Source organism: Spea bombifrons, chromosome 2, assembly GCF_027358695.1.
Source record: "Spea bombifrons isolate aSpeBom1 chromosome 2, aSpeBom1.2.pri, whole genome shotgun sequence".
NCBI lineage: Eukaryota > Metazoa > Chordata > Amphibia > Anura > Pelobatidae > Spea > Spea bombifrons.
This window is the reverse complement of record NC_071088.1, coordinates 23422513-23447576: the sequence shown is the minus strand read 5'-3', so window position 1 is coordinate 23447576 and position 25064 is coordinate 23422513. Positions and strand designations below refer to the sequence as shown.

Genomic DNA, 25064 nt, shown 5'->3' with positions numbered 1-25064 from the left:
TTATTCTTAAAATTCTTTGTATGCCAAACACCATCCTTCATACCTGTGGGTGAGTAAAAATGTAAATTATTTTAGCTATTAATTGTAAGGTTAGAGAAACGCTCCAACCATCATATGCACTTTTAATGCATATGATAGCTCAGTATCACCTTATGATACATTTTTATATCTGGCACCCCAGCTCCTTAGCTTGTCAGGGATGCATTCAACTGAACACATCACCTAATTGGCAGTGTACTCTTTGGGTATACTCACTGCCACCCATCTCCAGAACTCGGTCACATGAAAATACCAGAGGGTCTAATGCGACCCCCCTCTGTCTGCTATAATATTTCAAGAAAGTAATCCTTGGTAGTACTCTTTGGGCGTTGGACTTCCCATTAAAGAAGTGTAACAAAGATGTAAGAATGATTGGTTTGGTAAACCAAACTAATCTCCCCCAGAAGAGGACTAGTTCCAATTTAAAAACTTTAAGTACTGCCCCTAAAGTGAGTCTGCTAAATGTATTTTTGGTTGATCATCACATTGATGGACTTTCCCCTGGGGTGAATGTTGCCAACCATCCATTGATCTTAAGAACTTGGCTTCAAGCTGTCTATTCCATGCAATTCTGCATGGCATGATACATTGAAATAATCATTAAGCTAGTCTGGTCCTCTCTCAATGAGCTTTCTATGTAGCTCAAACGCAGCCAGCATGCATTGGTGTTGTGCTTGCAAAATACATATAGAACTGTTATTTGATTGGACCTTTTGGATAGCCACTGGTACGACAGGCCGACATTTTGTAAATGTGAATTGATTTGTGTATTTAACAGTTTTCTTTACACACAAGTTATTTGATTTCTGAGGATGGTTATAAGTGAACAACTGGGACTTTGATTGAGGTACTCTGCAGGCAAAGCAATACAGAAGTGGGAGTGGAACAGAGAATAACCTAGGAAGAGATACTATTTGGAATGGATAATTCTAGACAGGATGAAATGCTTCATAAGTAGATCTAAGAGGCGTTTTTTGAGAGGAGAGTAGACATACAACAATTATGTAGTTCCCACATGAAACTTAACTGTATTAGCACTACATTAAAGGGTTTGTATAATTTGGATTTTGTGTAGATTGTCTCCCACAGAGGAGCAGACATCCATATCGTGCGAAGGGAAAATCAAAGAGTTAACAACACAGTTGTTTTGGTTTGTGTTTATTAGCCTTTGTTCTTTAGTTCCGTGACTCACATGTGTATCTAACGCACATACCACTTAGACATCACAATCATTACACAGCTATATTATACTTGGAGAGAACATTACTATTTGATGTGGTAATTTTGTAGTTTAATTGAAAAAATCAAAACCTTCCTGTTATGTTTGTTTGACAGTGCCTTGCTTGAACATTGTTTTTCCTTTTCTGAATGGAGAAATAGCAAGATGGAAAGTTGTGCTTAAGGGGCATGCAAATAAATTCTTTCTGTGTATTTTTGTCATCTTGTTTGTGTAAAATGGCAAAGATTAATAGGATTATCAATGCATATGTGACATCTAAAAGTTTCTCTTCTATTGAATGCATGGAGCTCTCCACTGGCATGGAGTTCTCCTAGGCTACATAAAATGAACACAAAAATGATTCAGTCAATGTACAAATGTTACCTAAACATCTGACTGAATGGTAATGGTACCACAACAAAGAAAATTGGGGCGCTTATGCAAAGTGGAAAAAAAAATCAGAAAAGTGCACTTGGGTTTTCCTCCTGATGAAGCCAAAGTGTAGTGAAACACATTGAGGACATTAGAGGACACTATCTGCAATTTTGCACGCTATTTATTTATTTGTGTCTATTTTTTGCACTTTATGGAAGAATCCTACCAAAGTATCCTGCACGTTATTGAAGAACTTCATTTAAGAACTTCACAGTTGATTGTTAACATTGTGTTATTTGCACAAATCTTTCTTGAGGAAACACATTTATCTCATGTGATATACAGTATTTTTATTATTTATTTGTGAAGATACTGTGCCATTGGTTTTCCTTTTTCTTATGTTTTTAGTTATTACACTATTGTTTTTTTCCTTTTTGTTTTTTCTTTGCTGTGGTCTCATACAAGCATTGGAGAGTGCTTCTTCTGGGCTGCATTTGGGAAGTATATCAATATAAATATACATTTATTTAGTGGTCATTTTTTCATGGAATACTTCCTCCAAATCCTTTCTTCCAGAGCTACATCTTCTAGCAAATTCATACAAAGCATGTATTAACAGCCAGCAGCGTTCACTTGACAGAATAACAAGCTCAGTCTGTTAGAAGTAAGGACTCCCTTGACTACAATGTTTCCCCTTTAGGCAGCCTTCAATACCTCTAGGCCTATTTGCACTTGCCTTCTAGATGATCCCTCAATAAATTATATACTCTTTCAGTTACACCAAGCATTTTTAAGCAACTTGTTACAATGAGAAATGTATTTTGATGTTCTATACTCTTCCAAGCCTTTACTTGGAACTTTTAGGCTCCTGCTACCTGGATCCCCTCCTTTGCGGCCACAACTTCCTGCTGATGTCACTGGGTGTTCTCACCGACGCCAGTGGGTATTCCTGCCAACCCCTCCCCACTTCTAGGGGAAATGGACAAGGATTGGGGAGTGTGAGGTCCCCACTCCCATAACCTGAGGATTCCGGTGTCGAAAACCCAGATATTCTGTGAAATATTGGCTCTTGTAGAAGAAACTCAAGTTTGGCTCTTAATAAGTCAGTTTGGTGAAAAAGATGAATCCACTGCAAATTCCTTGGTCAGTGAATACATCCCTAATATATGACCTGCCTTAACAACTCACTTTGCTGTATCTAGTGATCTTTGGTATCTATGCACTCAGGATAAATGACACACTTTTACCTGGAAGCACTCTGGTGTTTTTATTTTTTAACTAGGCCTATATAACACTTTCAACACAAACACAGATTTTGACAGCAGATAAGAACCATGTGGCCCATCTAGTCTGCCCATTTTTCCTTAGGGAAGACTACACATATAACTCAATTTTAGTAAAAAAAAAAAAAAAACAACCTGCAGGTTTTTTTTCCCTTTCTATATTTCACGTGAACATCAAGGTATCAAATGGTAATATTTATACCGCTCCTGCAAGCCAGGTACTGTATGTTCCTATTAGTAAAGTGATTGACAATGCAAACATTGATTATTAATGCATGTTTTAATATTTATTAAAAATTAAACCATTTTGGACACTTTGATCTCAGTGTTAACCTGTTGATGTTTTGTTTTCTTTTATATTTGTCTTAGAACCTTTGCTGTATCATTCTGAAAACATCTTATTCCTAATCTTTCTCTTCACCATGGGTGATGATGTAGCACAGATTCTTATAATCAAGGTTACCAGCAACATCTGGACGGAAAGCGTTAAACATCTGGCTGATCTATAAAAGAAACATAAAATAAAATTTTTATATAATTTCAGCATTTTGTATTCTGCAATACAATGTGGGACACATGTGTGGCACTGGGAAACATTACATTGCATGGTTCAAAGATATCCGGGTCTGGCAGCATTTTATTGACTATCCTATCTATTTTACCATCTGTTATGGGAACCGAGTAATTCTTTTTGGCCCTTAATCTATAAGGGATCCAGAAGTGCCTTGAACACATATAATGTGTAACTGTGTTTGGACTTTGCCTGCTTCTGAGCTGCTCAGAATAATTGATTCATGTTTGAATGCAAACATTCTGGTTTTTTTTAAAGAGAACAGATACATTGTCAAACACCAGCTACAGAGGTTTGCATTTATTTTATTTCATTTTATTTTATTTAAACCAGTTTCCAATCAATTCATACCACTGGTTCTATTTTGTTCACTGCCCATATAAGTACCATTAACTGGTTTTTAATGACAGCCACAACCACTAAGCAAGTTCAATAAGGGCATGGATTCATTCTTCATGTGTAACTTTTTAGCTATGGTTCATTACTGTTCTGTTTTGCTGATATATATCTCCAAGTTTAATCTTTTACCCTAAATTGAGAACTTTTGACCTTTCATTGCTTTCAGAGACTTTACTGGTCATACACATATTAGTAAAATTTACCTCTTCCTGACTGAATCTGTCTGCTTGAGTTGTCAGCATTTCTCTGATGCTATTAAACAAATATATTAAAACATTAAAACAAACATATAAATACAAAAATTATACATTCTTAGCATTGTACTATAAAAGTATAAAACAATGAGCTGATGTTGAACTAAACCTCCCATAATTATCAACTAGGTAATAAAGAGGGAAGTTATAGCTCTGCATTGGAGTGTGTGTTGTCTATAACTGGTTTAGAATATCCAAAAACCATTCCGGTAGGGTCCAAGGAGTAGCTTATTGAAAGCATTGGTTTCCTGATCACCATCAATAAAACAAATAGTAAACAGCAATATTTTAGGATTCTACTGAGTCATAGTCAGGGTTAGACCCTCTATGATTGCGTCTTTTCTCATAATTCACAAAATAAAGGAGTCTTTAATAAGTATTCAATGGTCTTTGTTTTACCAGCCAGTGGCCTAAGTTGGTTTGTGGATAATTTGGCTAGTGTAAAACCATGCCAAGTCACACTATTCCCCCATTCCACTAATTATGGAAATTACATGGTCTTGTTCCACAGAGAAATGATATACATAAGAAAATGCACCGTACTAAACAGAGTCTTCAAGACCCTGAACATTATTTGATTAGATAGCTTAATAAAGTTATTGAAGTAATATAATAAAAAGTATTTAAACCTACTAATCTGCTTTTATATGGCCTTTTCCATCAGGGTCAAAAATCTTGAAAGCATTCAGAATTGTTTCCTCTGGGTCGGTGCCTAGAATGCACACATTTTAATTCATAAAACATCTGTAAACATTCATATGATTCTGAAGGTAAAGCAAGCAAATTCAATATTTAACAATCTGCCTCTTTATTGGATTATATTACTGTTACAAATGTAGCAATCCAAATTGTATTTTAAACCATATAAAAATTAACATTTCTCAGATAATATGTCCAATCTCACCATAGTTGAGAGTTTATGTGAGTTATTTGCTAACTAATATTGTTTCTTGGTACAAAGAATATTTATATATAGAGAGAGATTGTTTATAGTCCTTAAATGTGTGAACCCAAAGATGGACTGTCATTCCTAAGAAGGGTCAAATTGAATATGCCCATCTTGAGACATGCCCAATGCTCCTTAATGTACATGATTCCTGGCAATTCTTGTTTATATGTATTTGAGTTCTAAAGAAAAACTATACAAACATTACTATCCAGATACTGTTTAAAAGCTTGTAACAGCCACGAAGATTGATAGATTGCAGTTATATATAAAGCAATTCTGGTGCAAACATTTAATGGTTGCCATTATTGCCCCATCTTTCGCCAAGATTGCTCTTAAAACATGAGTCAAGAACCTACAAGCAAATTACAGGTAGAGGTCAACTTTACACATCTGGCTGCTCTGGAATGCCAATGCAATCTTGCTTGGAAAGTTCAAGGATGGCTAACCATGATGGGCATCGCAGGGCACTGTAGCTGGCTTGCCAAATTTAACCTATCCATGTGAAGCAGCCATAAACAATTCTGAAAGGCTTTAGCATTTTTACTTCGTTGTTCAATATTCATTCTTTGAAGCAAATGCTTTTTACTTGAATTTACTCCTTCAGTATTCAAGTGAATCACTTAGGTTTCACTTGAGTAGACTGTCAATAAGGGAAATAAAAATCTCCTGAAACATACTTAAGGGCAAAAAGATACATTATTGTAGTTTGAAGATTGTGTTCTCCAAGCCTTATAGCTTCTTTCCTTTTCAATCAATATCTCTTTACACTTAAATTTCTATTGTCAATCATACTGCCAGTGGCAAGCACCAGACCTTTCAGTAAGCTTAAGCTGCACATGTAAGTATAGAATGTTCTACAATTGTCTCTAGTCATCTCTTTGAGCTTTTGTCCGCAACAACAATCTTGCATAACCCATCTGTTATTGATTGTTTGGTAAATAAAGTGGTCCAGTTGACGTCCCATATTTATTTCCTATAGAAGCTGGAAATGCATTTTGCTATCACTCAATAGACAACAAAAAGTGCCAAGTGGCTCATATTAAATAAATATAGCTTTTGGTACATGCAACAAACAAAGTGTCAGGATGTTATTCTTAGAAATGGTAGAGTGGAAAAATATAATACGCTACCAGATCAGTTATGAAATAACAATTCAGACTTGTAAAACTGCAAAAGTATTCCAGATTCAATAACCCATTATTGTAATTATTATGTAATCTGTGTATATGTTATGTATTTTATGTCATTATGACATAATGAATATTTTAATTAATTTTATGTTTAACATTTTTTTTTATCATATTGGCACATCTTATTACATTGTTGTTTTATTATTTAAAGAATCCACTAAGTTTGAAGTTTTGCATTAAAATACTTTAGTCCCATAGTAAAATTGTCCTACTGGACACCTTTTATGAACAATACACTAGATTATTGCAGTTGCACACTTGCAAAGTGCCAGCTGCATGGAAATAAGTCTCTGGTGGGTTGACTTAGACCATTTTCCCATATTATTTAGAAAATTAGAAACTGCATTAACAACACAAAGTATTCATTGTATTTTGATATTCAAAATAATCTTTATTTCTATGGAATCTGGGATTCCTACATCCAAGCGGGCCCTTACATTATACCTTAAGGCAAATTCTCTCTGGCACCTTTAAGAAGGAGGTGCCTCCTCGCGTAGTGGCATATTGGGTGAGTATGTGATGATGCCAGCTTGTAGCCCACCAGGTATCTGCCCGGTTTGCCAGATGCTAGTACGGCCCTGTCAATGACTGATCATTTTGAAAAATATTTTAACCACTTGCATCTAAATTAATAATCAATGGGGAAATAAGAATCTGTAAAGGGTTAGATGTATTCCCTCTCATAATTATCAATAATAAGAAATGTTGCCATTACCCTTTACCCATGATTAAAAAAAAAATGGGTTTTGTGTTATTTCAACCAAAGATTGAATCTGGCTTTGCGTGCATTTAAAATGTATGTGTTTAATTTAACTTTTCCTGTTTTATAAAAAAAAGGTTTTTGATTTCCTCTGAAATGATTAGGAACTCACTATGAGCTCTGAATTTCTGTAGCATCTGTAGTAATTAGAATACTCTAACATGACAAGAGCCTTCCTCTTTTTCCTAAATATAAGATTTTTGAAAAGAAAATTAACTCCAGCTAAAGAAACCTGTTTTATTTTCAACTTCAAAGCACAAAGCTATCCTATGAATTAGGTTAACCACCGAAACAAAAAGAACAGAAATATGTCTCACATATATAACTAGCTGTATATGTAATATAGTCATTGTGACTGAAAATTAGCAAGGACCTGACACATTGGGCACTTGGACAATACCCTGGTGGTGCTAGTGAAATATCTAGTAATACATTCTAGTAGGGCTGCAACTAACGATTATTTTAATAATCGATTAATCGGCCGATTATTTTTTCGATTAATCGATTAATCGGATAAAAAAAACAATATGCAAATTTTTCGTTTATTTAAAAGAATTTAATGAACTGGATGTTAAAAAACAACTTAAAATTTACATTAACATTCTTATTTTGTTATGATGTAATAAAAAACAATATTTTCAAAGTACAAGAACCCAAACACAATATTTATGAAACAAAATAACCCCAAACATTCTGAAAAGAGGTGGACTATTACTGTTCAAGAAACTTTGCCCCAGCACTTTGCACTTTGCACCCAGCACTTTGCACCCAGCACTTTGCACCCAGCACTTTGCACCCAGCCCTGGCACTTTGCACCCAGCACTTTGCACCCAGCACTTTGCCCCAGCCCTGGCACTTTGCACCCAGCACTTTGCACCCAGCATTCAGCACTTTGCACCAGCACTTTGCACTTTGCACCCAGCCCTGGCACTTTGCACCCAGCACTTTGCACCCAGCCCTGGCACTTTGCACCCAGCACTGGCACTTTGCACCCAGCACTTTGCACTGTGCCCCTGCACCCAGTCTCTAACTCTGCCCTGCACCCAGCCCTGCCCCCACATTCTGCCCTGCCCCCACACTCACACTCTGCCCTGCACCCACTCTGCCCTGCACCCACACTCACACCCTGCCCTGCATCCCCACCCCCACTCTGCCCTGCACCCAGTCTCCCACTCTGCTCTGCACCCACACTCACACCCTGCATCCCCACCCCCACTCTGCCCTGCACCCAGTCTCCTGCCCTGCACCCCCCACCCCCACTCTGCCCTGCACCCCCACCCCCACTCTGCCCTGCACCCACACTCACGAACCGCTCTGTGCGAATGGAGCCACTCGCACAGAGCGAACCGCTCTGTGCGAATGGAGCCACTCGCACAGAGCGAACCGCTCTGTGCGAATGGAGCCACTCGCACAGAGCGAACCGCTCTGTGCGAATGGAGCCACTCGCACAGAGCGAACCGCTCTGTGCGAATGGAGCCACTCGCACAGAGCGAACCGCTCTGTGCGAATGGAGCCACTCGCACAGAGCGAACCGCTCTGTGCGAGTGGAGCCACTCGCACAGAGCGAACCGCTCTGTGCGAGTGGAGCCACTCGCACAGAGCGAACCGCTCTGTGCGAGTGGCTCCATTCGCACAGAGCGATTCGCTCTGTGCGAGTGGCTCTGTGCGATCCGTGCACATAGACATGAAGAATACTTACCTCCGGAACGCGTCACATCCGTCACGTAGCTAGAAGGCGGAGACTGCAGAGCGTGTAGCAGAAGCGGGGAACGCTCGCGGAGGTAAGTAAAAGGAGCCGAGTGCTCCAACAACGAATTGATCACTCGATTAATCGATAACGGAAATCGTTATCGATGATTTCCGTTATCGATTATTATCGATTTTATCGATTCGTTGTTTCAGCTCTACATTCTAGTAAGTCCTCTCCTGCTCTCTCCCACCAATCACAGCAGGGCTTTCAGTCTGTAAATCCTTGAAGGGATCTTCTATCTAAGGGGTGGATTTACAAACGGCTGAGTTTCACTGAAAGTACTGAGTATGGGTTAATATTGGTAATAGTTGATACTCAAGAAAGGACCATTATTACAATTATATTTTTAAAAAATATGGGCTCATAAATGCACATTTAACAAATATACAATGAAAAAGACTGCCCATCTGTTACATATTTAGGTCTTGAGGTTCTGTACTACTCCTATTGCCATTGTCCTTAAATTATGAGATTGGCATGATGTAAATAGTAGTGATTTTGCATTCATCCTTTACACATATACACAGGGATTGAGAACATTACAATTTAGGATAGATGAGGATAATTAATTGGAAGATAATCATGTGAAGTTCCTCTTTAATAAACAACCAATGAGTGTTTAGTAAGAGTCTGACATTATTCACTATTTAAATATGATGAACTGGATTGGAGGATCGGGAAGGACGTCACTGCAATGCTGCCATTTTGGCAGAAGTTGCCGGGTTATGTCCTCAGAGATGCAGACCATAAGAGAGGGAAGATCATAGATGCAGAAAAAGATGCGGAAGAAGATGCAGAAGCAGAATTGGTCGACTGAAGCGGAAGTGGTTGGCAGAGAAAATCTCCCGAATCTCTGGCTGAACCGAATGGGCAGGGAATAAAAATCAATGCCTGAAAACGAATGGGCCAAAAACAAGAACTGTGCGAGCAGCTGGACAGGAAGCTGTTGCAGAGGGTAGAAGTAAGTGGGGAGGGAGGGGGTATGTATGTATGTATGTTTGTATATATATATATATGTGTGTATGTCTATGTGTGTGTGCATGGATGTGTAAGTGTGTGTGTGCATATGGATGTGTAATTATTCATGCGCATGGTTGTGTAATTGTGTGTGTGAGAGCATGGAAGAGCATGGAGGTTAAATTTTGTGTGTGTGTGTGAGAATTGATGTGTAAGTGTGTGTGAGCATGGATGTGTAACTGTGTGTGTGAGCATGACTGTGTAAGTGGGGTGAGATGGAGTGTGTGTTAGAATGAATGTATACGTGTGTGTGTTAGTGAGTATGAGAAGGTGTGTCTGATTTGTGCGTGTTTACATATGTGTGTCAGAGTGTATGTTGAAAGGGGGCAAAGAAGGCACATACAAGCTGTTTGAGGGCAATGATGGCAGATACCAGCTGTTTGGGGCAAAGATGGCACATATAGGCTGTTTAGGTGTACTGACAAGCAGGGGGCAAAGATGGCACAGACAGGCTGTTTGAGGGTTAGAATGGAACTGATAAGCTGCTTGGTGGGAAAGGCACTAAATCTGTTTGGAACAAAGGCGGTAGACACAAGCTGTTTAGGGCAAAGGTGGCAATGTGGCACACATTGCTTGGTGAAGTTGGAGGCCTAGGGGAAATTTGTGCACCAGGGCCCTGTGGTTTTTAGTTTTGTCCCTGGCCCTCGTTTTTATTGATTTGTACGAACACACAAACAGGCAATTTTCATTAAAAAATAAAGTTCCCGCCTAAACTAATGACAAGTCTAATCCATAGATTATAGGGCTTATTTCACGGGAGAATGGAGTGCGAGTTCTTGGGAGGGTGCTTGTCATATTTAGATTTTTTTGGAATCTGGTTTTCCTAAAACTATTTCCAATCACTATCTCTTTGGAGTTATGGGGTTCAAAGCTCAGAAGGAAAAAGGTGAGATTTAGATGTGATAATCTTGGAGTGATTCAGGCTACTAATAACATATCAGCCTCTTTTCTTCCTGTGCTTAGGTACTTAGGTGGTTTTTAGGTGCTTTCAACTAGATGTATGCATTAGGGAAGTTCATATTTCGGGTGTGGCTAATGGTGTGGCTGACACTTAACAGGAAGGCCTGGATGGAATGAGAATCTTTCTGCTCGGTGGCAAGCAATTCAGGGTCGGACAACAACAAGGTTGTAGTAGTTCTGTGGTATCTGGGACATTCCTTTACTAAGAGTATATCTATGCAGCATTCACATCTGAGGGGGTGATAATTCTATGTTTATTCGCAACGACTGTGTGCACCTAAATAACATTGTTACTTGATAGGCATTTGGGTTTGGAAAGTGGCGGTATGGCAGAGCCATCATTCTTAAGGTGTCACACACTCTGGCTTTGGCAAGGGGTCCATTGGTTGGAAAGTCATCTAAGGTATGGCAAAACCCAGAAATTATGGTGGTTGTGGGCTAAGTCCCTAGGGAGCCAATATACCAATTCCGACCCACCTGCTGGTGTTGAGTGGCAGCTTGTGGACAATGTTGGCATGTGTTACTGTGTAAGGTTGTGCATTTTTCACGGGGACTCCCTCCATCATTTGGTAAAACTGGGAAGCTAACCCTTGGTTTTTTAACCAAGCTAACCTTTGGCTTTTTGGGTTAGAGTTGATGGGTAAAAAAATGTTGTGGACCAAGGGCACCTTTTATGTTAGTTATTATAAGTGCAAAATAAAGTGTCTCGTGCCCAGTAATTGACAATATGCATCCTGTGGTAGGCAGTGTCAGGATCATGTAGCTCTGTGAATGTTTTCTTTCTTTAAATCCTTTAAAACTTTTATTTTAATAAGACAAAAATACCTCAACATGCTATTGAGTCAATAGGAACAAGCCTGCTTAACTCCATTCTTTGTTTGATTGTACAAAGGTGCACTTGCAATCCTAGCATCGTTTGTCATACCTGCTTCAATTGCTAATAGGCTAGCATGTATGTTCAAAAGCATGTTAGCTGATCTATACATTATTACATATAGTTTGGAGGACCATAAATACCTTTCAGTTTTTCACCAAACATGGTAAGAAAGACAGTAAAGTTAATGGGCCCAGGTGCCTCTTTAACCATGTCATCGAGCTCTTCACTCTTAACATTGATACGGCCTGGATAAGAAAAAACAAAACTTATGACATGTGTCTTCTAGCATATGAGCAGCCTGTAAGATACACATAGATGTCCTAATTGACTGATCTTACACAATGTAATATGACACATAAGTCATAGCTATTAGTAATAAGCTCTTTGGCTACTATAATGCTGGCAGTTGCTTTTCATTAAACGGAAAATGTAAATAAAATAGTATGTAGCAAAAGCATTATTAAACACCAATCAAGCCACAAGGCTTGTTTTTCCCCCAGAAATCTTGTGGTGCTGCCACAACCACAAGGGATTCTAGGCAGGTGTATGCATAAGGTTAACAATGATCACCTTTCGCCTTTATATGATGGTATGTCTCAGGTTAAAAGCAATCTTAATTTGTAAATGTAGCATAATATTGGTGTCTTGGTTAGTAGTTAGAGATAATAGAGAATACTTCTCAGATGAGTAGTACACCTTCTCGGTGAAATACAACTTCCCTACATTACATCTAAACCTCTAACTCTCTAGTTTTAGACTATGGCCTCATGTTCTAACATTTTTCTCTGAAATAAACTTCCATCCTGTTCTTTGTTAAATCACTTTATGTATTTAAATATTTCTATTACATATCTTCCCTCTTTGCTTTCCTCCAAGAGATACATATTAAGATACCTTAGTCTTTCCGTACAGTGGACATTTGCTCTCAAGGAATCCATGTACAAAGTGGAAATAGGTTTGAAAAGTGATCATTGTTAACCTTATTTGCACATGCCTACGCAGAATCCCATGTGGTTGCACCACCAACATCACAAGATTTCTGAGGGGAAAAAATGCCTTCTGGCTTGTCTGGTGGGTGTAGCTTCCGCAACCCCCTTAGTCTTTCTGATAATTCTTATTCTACAAACAATTTATTAATTACGATTCTCTGAACTCTCTAGTATGTAACTGTCCTTCTGGGGATGGAGGTCTCCAGAACTATAAACAATACTCTAGGTGAGGTCTGACCAGAGATCTGTAAAGGGACAGAACCACTGTCTTTCTCATTTTCAAACTATTTTTATATTTCTATGAGAGGGCATACCCTAAACACATGGAATACCATGTAATGACATACTACATCTATAAAAGTAACACTTGTGTTATTGTATAAAAATGTTAAGCCGCAGAACAAATACATGCAAACACCTGTCCCTGGTTGAAATATCTAGTGCTTGAGTACTTAGACATAAGAGTCACTCTTCATAGAACATTCAACAAACGTTCATATAATTTCTTCATACAGCCTGGATATGTTTGCACTAGAATTATAAATTATTCTTTCTATGAAACATAAACTAGTCTTGTATGAACTTAGAATAAGTAATTCCCTTAACATTGCAGAAATAAAAGTTGTAAGCTGCCAGTTATCCAAGATCAGTACTTCGCTATAAAATAAGATGCTGATAGAATCTAATAGAAGTTCTGTGTTTCTGTGTAAGGAAAGAGGTTCCTAGCTCATAAACAAAAGCATCACATTAAATCAGCTTGGCAGACTTCCCTCTTGGCTCACTGAGTTTGACATATCTCCTTTGACTCACGCAGCTTTAGTTTAAGTATAATAGTTTGCTACATACTTGAGCATGTGAATTTGATTTAGATATCACTTTATTTTACCCAAAGCAGCAAATGTGTCTCTCAGGTCTCCTTTATCAATGAAGCCATCTCTGTTCTGGTCCATGATAGTAAAGGCCTAACGACAGGAAAAGAGCAGAGCGTTAGTTCTTCGGCTCTGCTGCGTCTTCCTTCGTCTTTGATCATCTCTTACACTCTATGACACATTTCACTTTCAGTTAAAAATAAGCAACAAACAAAGCCATTATGAATTAAACACTTTAAGAATGCTAATATATTTTGACAAGGGGTTTAATTAAAATATAATTAACCCTCCTAAAGTTCCCTTGACTATATTAATACAAGGCACAATATTCCGTTGGATGAATTCCAGCACGTTCAGCTCCAGCCAATATAAACCCTCAAGGGATGCAGGCATCTCCTAGCTCCAAGGCAACCAAGTACACTATTTAGTGTTTATTCTCAAAAAATGATATAGAATATGAATTTTATTGAACCTAGAACATCTATTTTGTCAGGCTATTTGTAAAATGTGTCTTTGACATAGGATCACATACATGAAGCAAATGATCAGATTAGTTTTCCATTTAAGATGTCATTTCTCTTACTAAATGGGTTAAAAAACCACAATTTGAAATGTGAAAGTCATCTCTGCATGTAAAGCATGGCAGCTAACTTGGCTTGCAAACAGAGCTGGACTTTCAGATTTCACTTAATGCAGCCAATTTAATATTTTAAGAAAAACTAGTGGTATTTTTGTGGAGATACAATCGTTCTACTTCAATACATCACAAAGCCGGTAGATGGTTAAGGGAACTGGATGCTGCTCCTGACCAAAGCACTAACTCTATCTACCCCTGCTCCTTCTGTAACCACAACCTCGATTCTGGCAACTTAAATGCTGGGAGTATGTGATATAAGTATGTGGCAATCTAGTAGGTAATCTAGTGGGCACTTTGCCCATGATACCTGACCAAAGTGGGACAGGGTGTGCCTATGATTAAATATGTATTTTTTTTTTTCTCAAAGGGACTATGCTAAATTTCAATCCTATCCACATATAATTTCACATTAGCTCAGTTTCACAACCTTTTTTTCTTAAACAGTTGACTGTTAACTACTTTTGATGAATGGCTACCTCACATGCCATAATGACTTCTGACAATGAGAATGTCCACGATGGAAGGCTAGTTCAGCATTAAGTATACTCACATGTCTGTATTTTTGGCAGAGACATTTTAATAGTATATGCTGCATTAGTTGGTAACTGGTGGAAATGTCAATAGGAATAGCCATAAACCAATGGTAACTGATGGAAATGTCAATAGGAATAGCCATAAAGCTATATTTTTAATATGTGTGTGGTCTTACGTAGCAAATAATGTGTAATATTTTCTGTTATCAGAATATGTCTAAATATCTAAGCTTCTTAATGAAACCAAGTAAGCTAAAAATGCACAGTAAAGTTGTAATAAACTAAGGTTTATTGGGTGCTGCACATTTAATTACAGTTCTTCTACATCAAAGTGTTTAGATTTGTATACTGTGTAAACCATGTTTAGGTAATGGGGTCAACTTAAGCTATGGTATATATTGGCATATTGAGTGAACCCTTAGTATGGTATCCTTTCTAGGATTAGCTGTCACATACAGAATGACATCTGAACAGGTCATAGCAATATATTAAAAGATTGTACCTCTTTAAACTCTTGAATCTGGCTTTGATCAAACATGGAAAATACATTGGAACTTCCACCTTCCGCCTTCTTTTTCGCCTTCTTAGGTGACTAAAAGAAGAAATCATGTTATTCCTATACATAATACATATTGAGAAAGGTACATAAATATATGACAATAAATACACTACATAAATAAAGGCATTTTATGGTTCCAGAGATGTCTCCTAAAGCACATAATGTTTACAGAAGACAGACCAAAATGCTTTGGAGCCTCTGAAGTATTTGTCCAATTCAAGTGTGTTTATTTTTCTAATCACTGTTTAAAAAAGTACATTTATGTACAAAGAAAATAAACACTTTTTCCCAAACAAAAATCAATCTTTCTCACAAGTCTTTCTGTATTGGTAATTCCCAAATTACCAAGGAGTCCAGGGGCTACTACACATAACTATCTTTGCATCTCTCCAGATATCTTATCCTAGAAAAGCATATTAATAACCTTGAATTTGAAAACACAAATTGTACGTGTAAATATTAAAAATAAACTCAAGATATCCCCACTAAATGGAATATTTATTTCCTTAAATATTAATATGATGTTGTGTCCAAATTTCACAACTGTGTCGTTAAAATTCCAAAGAAAACCTTTAGAGGCTCTTAGACCTTTAGAAGAGTTACACAGGAAGATAATGACACCATCGAACAGCCACACACTCATGTCAAGAACACCCACGTTTTGTGTTTTCAGGTGGCTTAGCTTAGTACTTTATGTCAACAATATTATCTTTTAAAATAAATAATTAACTGATTATACTGCTTTGTAGGTCTTCCGCACACTATTAAAATAATTACAACATAAATACATATTTACAGCCGTCATAACTCCATCACAGACAACAATTTAAATGAGTGCAATTAAATTGGTTATGTTTGTTATTTACTCTTTTAAAAAATGACATCTGGGATCACACATATAAAGGGAGCAGGACATAATAAATGATTGATGAGGGTGTGTATTTTCTTTCTGATGGAGCCTGATAGCCTGCCCTAATTATTCTTAATCTCTAGATGAGGGATTATGTGGTTAGCAATGATGGTTTGTGTTTAACTTTTATGAGTTATTGTTTTCCAGAAATCTGCTATGGCTAGAATTATAATTTGCAATAGTTTGGTGTCCAAAGGGAGGAGTTCTGCAGAATATCTGTTACCTAAAAAAGTCTAAAAATGAACATGAGCCAGATGAATCTGTGTCTTACATTCATCAGCAGAACAGAACAAATTATTCGTTTATATTGCCGAGTTAATTCAAGAATGTTTTAATGTGTTCTATTTTTAGTAATAATAATTATCATACCATGTTTGGGACTAACGTGCGAAGATACTCGCATACCTGAACTCATTCAAGTTATCAAAAACACATCAAAGAATACAAAGTATTCCACTAACATTTAAAGTTACAATTCGGAACCCTAAAGCTGTACATTTTGAAGGACAAAGTAGGCCTTTAAATAAAAGCAAGAGTTAATCAAACTATATTATTCCTATTTCAAATGTTTTTACAAGGGCAGGGTGATGTCTTAACTCAGGTGGTACATTCCAGACAGTTTATCAGAAGAGCATCTATTTTCAGACATATGAATCACGGCCCCAAAATCCCTTTGCATACACAGCTCACACCAAAGTGTCGCCAAGCTCAATAAACCCTCCCTGGGCTCACTGGAATATAAAAATAGAGAAATACTTTTATGTCATCCTCAGTTACATTCCAGTGTTCTTGTTAAAACAACACAGCCTCCTCTCGTTTGCCTCTCCGGTACATTTTGTGTGGTCTTTCATTGCACACGTCATTACTGTTTGTCAGTATCCCCAAGCTCAAACTAAACGTGTAATTATTTTCGCTCTGCTGCTTTTGTCCCGGTTAATCCTTTGAAAGTAGATTTACCAAGTATTTGAAATATTACGATGCCTTTAACATTTTCTGTAATATTAAAGAATCCCTTCAGACATCAGAAAGAACAAATTCCCAACAGAGTTCATTTGACATAATTACTACTTGAACATTTCTAGAGGATTAAAAAATAATTATCAGCTTTTTCCACGTCCTTCTAAGGCACTTATTTCATACTTGGAGTATTTTTATTATTCACTTCGATCCATCTGTATGTGTCAGAGGCTATAAAGAAAATGGAATAAATAATAAAATAATATATCAAACAGGAGAGACGCATACAGCTGGATTTTTACATGGTACTCTATATTTGTAAGTTGAATAATCAAAATTCACACTGCATTTGTCATCGATGATGTATTTTGACAAGCACGTAAGCAATATAATGAAAACATATAATAGTTTTGCATCTATACCCATACCAGTTACTGGCCATATTTATAAAGGGAAGTTATACAGAAAAAAATCTAAATGTAAAGCAGCCACCATGCATGGAATGTTCCAGATTATTGCAGTACTGTTTTATACCAGGACAAAAAAAGTCTAAAATATCCTCACACGTGCTGTTTATTTATTAACACAGTGCAGCACAGTACAATGGACAAACAGGATATAACACACAGCGCATTATTACAATTTGGATATGCGGAAACAAGAGCTTGGAGGATCCCAACACAAAATGCGGTAGCCTCGATTTGCCCCTTCTCTTCTACAGCTCCTTTTCCATCACAGTGATTTAGAACACAATGTTCTATGTAATGTCTGTCAGACAGCAGGAGAGGAGAGATGTGTACCATCAGATCAACCTACTATCCACTAGACAACCAGGTAAAAGGATCCCACAGGAAGCAGCATCTGGGCCCCCAAATATGCTGTCACAATCCCATCTCTTGTGACCCCTTGTCAGGGACCACAAGAGATAAACCGGCGACCCTGAGCATGGTAAACTGTACTTACTGTCTTCACCATGTCCCTGGCCTCGAACTCTGATTATGTTATTGTTTTGCCAATTGCACCTCATCTGATTATTTTTCGGATTTCCACCTTTGGGTTGGACTGTGATTATTCTTTAGATTACCCTTCGTTACTGTGCTATTCCTCTGCCTGCCTGACCTCATCTGCCAGTCTCCCCAGATTTGGCTGCCATCTGCCAGTCTCCACAAACACCACTGCCGTCTGTCAGTCTCCCCAGACACTGCTGTCGGCTGCCAGTCTCCCCGACACTACTGCCATCTGCCAGTCTCCCCTGTCAGTCTTCCCCTGACTCTGCTGCCGTCTGCCAGTTCCCCAGTCTGTTGTCAAGCCTAAAGTTGCAGTAGACAGCTGTCTGCATCCAGGTGGATCTACACCTGCCTACCTCATGCAAGGTTCTGATCCCAAACCTGTCCCTGCACAAAGACTCCTACCAGACCCGGTAACCACAGTTGTAACACCCCTACAGATATAGGGTATGATGGCTTATGGACATACTGCACTATTTTTTGCTTTTTCTTCATTTTACATATCTCCATCCCCTGGTTATATTGACCCTTACAGCCATCATACCCTCAAGTGCGACCACCAAACCCATCCCAAAGATTCTACCTTCAAGCCAGATAGGAGAGATTCCTGGCACGGTTTGTGTTGCTGCCAACAGCTCTGTTCAAAGACTACTACCAGCGTTGAACCATTTTTTTGTATTTGTAACCCCTACAGATTTGCCTCTGGTTCTGTGTCCCTATGTGTTCTAGAGTGTATGCTCCTTGAAGGATCTCAAAATTATACAATACCCAATTTACAAAAGAAATACATTATAAAATAATGAACTGTGTATACCAAAGACAGAGCTCAAATACAAAGTATAACACCTGCATATTCATTGTGGGAAAATACAGATAATTTCCTAGAAAGTTGTGTAGAAAATAAAAATTGCACAGTCTATTGAAATGCGAGACTATGCTTTCATAACAACAGCCCCTGCTAAGCACATTGTGGACGGCATTGTTCTGTGACTGTCTGTTACGGGTAATTAAAAAGTCTAAGCAAGCTGTCCACTTACTTGGTGATATTTTTTAAAGGTTAGGCATCAGTAGGTTATATTGTGGAACATTATACAAACAGGATCTTAGCTTTTCAAGGTTATTTGCTCTAGGGCACTATAAAACCTGTTGACACGTAACTGAATTGGACGCAGCTTGCAATATTTACTGTTTTTCAGATTCGTAAAATAAAATTCCACCAAGCAACTAGCACCACCTCACAGACAGACTGCTTTATTAAGTCATTATTTATAATTATAGGCAACGTATCTAGAACAAAGTTACAATTGTACATGACGTGTGTTTGTGAATTAGTACAATAATCATGGAAACCTGACCATACAGGTGTTAATATATGTAATCACGTCATGCTGACGTAGAAAGACATAAACCTTTCTGCTTGTCATTGTTCTTAAATTCGATAACCCCTAAAAGTTGTACTAAACATATCTGTTAAAACTGCTAATTTAAAGAACAAAAGGATAAATACATTAGTGAGCCAAATAAGATTAAGAATTTTCTATATACACCGCTTCATTATGTATTATAAAAAGAGCCTGACTAAAAACAGCAAAAACCCCCACTGGAAAAAATCATACTTCAAGTGAGCACTCGGTGACATCACAACACATAGAACTTGGTCTTGCAAGCTTGCAATTAAACTCTCAGTTAGCCAATAAATGGTATTATCTTAACTATACTCATCACATTGTAATTGCGGAGGGCAGAAATTGGCTAATTTTATTGAGCTAATCACACAAATGTTAATATTAATAAATAAAGGTTATATTTAATGTGCTATAACGTTTTATACATGTATCAGTATATAATACCAAAAGTTCGGAAATCTTTTTGAAATATAATAGCAGATCAAATGGCGGCCGGTTAATAATGCTGACTGCATTTTGCTGTCTAAGTGCTTGAGCTCTGACATATAACATTAGCAAGCGTTGTATGGTAATTCAGTCTATAATGTGTGAAAAAGTGTTCTAATTTAGGTATCATGGCACTTTAAAGATGTTTAAATATAATAATGTATTTCAAATAGTAAAAAGCAAAAATGTGTATTTAGGCATTCGATCAGCTCATGAGATGATTATCCTTAGAAACTCTACTCTGCTTCAGAATAAGGTAAGGTAACTAGTTTTTTAAAAAAACAACAGTTATTAATAAAAAAAATCAATTAAAAAGACATTATTGATTACTTTTATTTTGATGGATCTATTTAAAATCTTAATCGCATCTTGTAAATTTCTTGTTAGTATAATATTCAGTTATGTAACAACCACCAAAGAGACTTAAACACATATAATAAATTCTATTTTTCTATAGAACCAAAAAATCCCTACCATGTTGTTGTTCTTCACTCGACCCTCTCAGTGTCAAATCTATGGCCAGCCTAGACAAAGAGGCATTGCCTTTTTATAATGTGGCTCAGGATTAAATATGTTTGTTCCAAGTTTAGACAATAGATGTAAGGTCGGAAGAGCTCTGCAATTAGATCCCAGAATTATTTCAAGCATCCGTCCCTGCTGGCCTATGATTTTAACAGAAATATTGGTTGATTGTGGGGAGGCAGAGTTAAAGATTGCTTGGCACTCACTGACTGCATGTGTTGTATGGTATGTAGACAAAATGTCAAAGTGTCATACATGTTGGATTTATTCTACATGATCAGTGGCCCGTGGGATCATGCATTGCAGCATTGTACTCTAGAAAATCTCTGTCCTGTAGGTGTCTTGGAGTTATATTAAAAGGACATTGTTATAGCTGTACTGGTTCCAGAGAATATGTTGAAAAAAGAGCAATCAGCAGGAACAGTTAACCATTTGGGATGGTGATTGTACCAGTTTCACTTTATACATAGTCCTCAATTGGGTGTATTCACTGTGAGGATGGGCCCTGAAAAAGGTATTTTCCAAGGTTTTTTGTTTTCCAAGGTTTTCACCATTTCAGTGCTATTGTGTTGGGCACTGCTATCCCTTGTGGTACCCAAAGTGTGTTTAGGTGGACCAGAGCTCATCAGCCGCTTTCCCAATCTCTTACCTCAGCGGCCACCATCCTCTATGGTAATCCATGCTGAGCCATCCCCTGACCTCCCCAACCGACCCATGGATCTGTTCTTGGTTATTTGGCATAGGGGCTACTGTTTCCCTGCAGTTACTGTCCTAGTGGGCCTAGGTCACAATATAACCCTGTACTTACCTTGTTAGGTAACCATTGTTAGGCCCAAAGCAAGCTGAGTTCTGTGGTCTTCCAGGAGAGATATCTGTAGTTTGACCACTGTTCTGTACAATTCCAATCCAAAATGTTGGATAGGACACCTCAGTGTAGCTATTGGTATTGGACACCAGTTGCTTCATGGCAATTCACTAAATGCTGCCCAAATATAAATGTTATAGACAACAAAGCCCTGGTTAAAACAGATGCAGCAACTGTATTACATTCCTATAATAGCAATGCAGCCCCATTTGCCACACTTGTACAGCTGTGCTGTGGTTAATCACCGTAAACACCAACCACTTCCCTCTAGAAATATTGACTTAAATAATCAGCAAATGCCAATTTGGGTTCATTGTTAAGTTGTAAGAGTTCATTCTTTGTGGAAAACTTGAATATGTTTCAGAATAAAATGGAAGCAGAGTCCCTACTTCTTAGTAGGGGTAAGTTTTCATTGATCAAGTCTGTACGGTTGTTGCCTTTGGATCATGTTATTAATGGGTCATGTTTCAGCAGACAATCCAACCATACACACCAACCCAGAATATAGCACAGTCATTCTGCCTGTTAGGTAGGGTATTAGCTTTCAGTGCCAGCCCGTGCCAGAACTAACTCACAAATTATCGTGGAAACAAGACATTTTTGTTCTATTCTAACACATGTAAAATATGTGCGCAGTGCCCAGATAATTTTCAAATCAATTTAACAGGGATTTTGTCCAGCACAGAATATAATTACCTTAATATTAACTTTCCTCATTCTCCGATATTCTACATCCTTCGAAAATTAAGAAAAATGTAGAATGCCCACCAGGGAGACCCATAGTTTTGGGTTTCAACCCCATCACATCAGGAGTATAAGATGGCCATATTACTGCAACTCTTTATCAGAATTCCTAGATCTAAAAATCTATATAGAAGAAAATAAAATTAAAACCCCATCCTACTTCAATAATGTAGATGTAAATAGTTACCTCCAATATGATAGCTGCCATTTCAGCCCCTGGCTGCCCAAGAGGCAATTCCATAGAATGAAAAGAAACTGCAGTGACTTACAAGAAATGCAAGAAATTTGTACAAAAAGGACACATACAACAATCCGTGAACAAACTTTTCAATGAAGTAAGAACATACAATAGAAAGGACACATTGAAAATCATAATTATAAAAAGAACACCAACACATACACAGAGCCCCCTCCCTATTATTTTAATTTTGAGAAAAGTAGAGAAAATATTGAACAAGCACTGGAACGTATTACTTAAGGATGTAGCCCTAAAATAAATCCTACCAAGTAGACCAAGAATAATATATAGGGGTGCCAAAGATTTAGGTACTTAATTTGTTTTTTCATGTACTAATATTGGCTACATTGCAAGATCACAACGTGGATTACCAGATACTAATTCTTTTTTTTTATATTTTTTAACTTTTCTGAACGTTCACATATACCGGCCTTTTGCCATTACTTGGTTATAGTGCTTTCTTTCTACAGATTGATAATACAGCCACCGTATTCTAGAACAATAATGTAATGTAAGTTATACTCTAAAGACAAAACGTTTAAGATTTTTTACTAAAATATTTCGTGAGTATATAAGAGCTAAATTTCCCAATTTTTCTTCTATTTTAAAATCAGAAGGGATACTGCCTTAAGGTCCTTGGAATTATACGGTCAAAGCCCATGCAAGCGACAAAAAGGACCACACAGGCAGGATGGGCTAACTGCAATACATTAAATCACAAGCTTCTGAGACTGATTACCAGAATATTTTATGCTATTTCATTCTGCAAAATCTACATCCTTCATTTACAATTGCTGTTTTATTCAGCACTACTGTATATGTTCAAAACATTAGGCATTAACATGTGCTCTAGAAATATAAAACATCATTTTCATCCCTCAATTCTTTGAAATTTTACGCTCTTCTCAATTGTCCTATTAAATGCATTATGGTAGCAATTTCCTTCAAAGGTATCAGAGCATTTACTTTCAATAACGTTCAATTTATCCCATTACATATTCACTCAAGGTACTTACAACTGTGGACTTTTATTTAGTACTTCCATATACATGACCAATTTTCCTTATTTCCTTAAGAATAACATCATAAAATGGCTTATAATACACAAGGTATATTGCTTAGAACAACTAAGTGACTTCATTTCATATAAATATTATTTTCTCATGGAACATAATGGTTGTCAAAAATATATTTTAAAGAGACAATAGATTATTACAGTAATGTGCTATGTTTGGTTAAAAGGCATAAATTGTGACTATTAAATATATTGTGTGTGCGTGGATTATATATACAAATTTACGTGTTTCGTAAGTAAAGCAAATATTTTTTAGTGAAAGCAGAAAGTAAACATCGTGTTTTACAAATTATACGAAATGCAGTTCTTTGAGAACACCACAATCACTGACTCCGTTTACTTCCCAAAACGAGACATCTGAGACATCTTAAAACGTTTCTACAATTGGTGAAGATTTTAGGGTTTTTTCCACTTTTACCCATATGTTGTTTTTTGCTGTACTGTCAATGAGGGAGACTAGTTATCATATATTACTAAAATTGCTTAAAACTGTTCACGAAAACTCAATACGTGCAACAAAAATGTTGAGTTAGCCCAAACAATTTAATGTATTCTGTTTTATGTAACAGGTATTCACTATTCACTGTCAATCCTAGTTTTCTCATACACTTTTAACGTACGTACTATAAAACTGTGTAAATTGTTGGCAATTTATGAAAATTTCACGGTCCATTTACGCTCCCATTGCAGGTCTTTACGTTGGTGATGGTTCTTTATTGGGTTAAATTTCATGGAATATAACGCCTATGTTAATCTAGGTGCTACTTTAAAATAATTTCACTTACTGATAACTGTAGCATTTCTACTTTAGAGAGGGTGCATTTAGGTGGAATAACCAACCAGTAGAAAAGGTAGAGTTAAGGGAACGCTTGCTGCATGGAACAGGTATAAAGCTATCGCAATCATAACACAAAGCTGAATGAGATTTTTAAAGCAGGTAGAAATATGCGCAGAGTTGCTAAATGGTTCTCATCTGCTGCCGGATACTATGCTTCTATGTGTCATACGATATAATTTAGTAAATTGACACAATTACACTAATTTAACATTCCAAAACCTATATTTTAATGCAAAAAAACCTACACATTAACACGATGGCCAATTTCGTCTCAGGAGAAATCAATTACTTCTTTTTACCTCACATTACATTATATTTATAGAGCGGAGAAGATTCTATAGCGTACTATAACATATAGCGTTGTAGAAGGAGAAAAAGGCTGGGTTCTTATGAGATTACAATCTATTAGGAGACACAAGATGGAGGACTGTATTGGTGAGGATGATTTTTAAAGTAGGGAGGGTGATGTGGAGAAGACAGTGGCGTTGAGATTCTGAAGATGGGGAGAACAGATGGTTTCTTAAAGGCTGTAGGTTGTGGGTATTAGGAGAATAGATTGTATACGTCTCAAAACGTGGGTTTTTAGCAATTTAAACTAACGAAGTGTAGGCATTAAAAAAAAGAGTAAAAACTGATGTAAACTTTAACCCCTGCAATAATGGCCAATTAATCTGATGAATACATTGTTAAATTCTCCACGTTAAACTATTTTAGATTCTGCTGTGATTGTGCTGAGTGGTTATGTTATGTTTTATGGTGGGTAAAATTAGTTTAAACCTGTTTACA

General features: G+C 37.2%; 1 protein-coding gene across 1 annotated transcript; it reads right to left on the bottom strand.

Annotated features, from left to right (window-relative positions):
• Window positions 1-3177: 3177 nt before the first annotated feature.
• On the bottom strand, window positions 3178-20518 carry MYL10 (myosin light chain 10). Its single transcript, XM_053457148.1, has 7 exons — window positions 20471-20518; window positions 15174-15263; window positions 13519-13594; window positions 11784-11888; window positions 4774-4852; window positions 4090-4138; window positions 3178-3419 (listed from the first exon to the last, which is right to left on the bottom strand). The coding sequence occupies exons 1-7, from the start codon at window positions 20471-20473 to the stop codon at window positions 3321-3323; spliced, it is 501 nt and encodes a 166-aa protein (XP_053313123.1). The 5' UTR covers window positions 20474-20518; the 3' UTR covers window positions 3178-3320.
• Between the last annotated feature and the right edge of the window lie 4546 nt (window positions 20519-25064).

Excerpts from the sequence above, each read along its gene's own strand:
- MYL10 (XM_053457148.1), bottom strand. Across the intron at positions 4,139-4,773 it reads GGCCATATAAAAGCAGATTA|CATCAGAGAAATGCTGACAA; the intron begins GTAGGTTTAAAT and ends TTTGTTTAATAG. Across the intron at positions 3,420-4,089 it reads ACAGATTCAGTCAGGAAGAG|ATCAGCCAGATGTTTAACGC; the intron begins GTAAATTTTACT and ends TTTCTTTTATAG.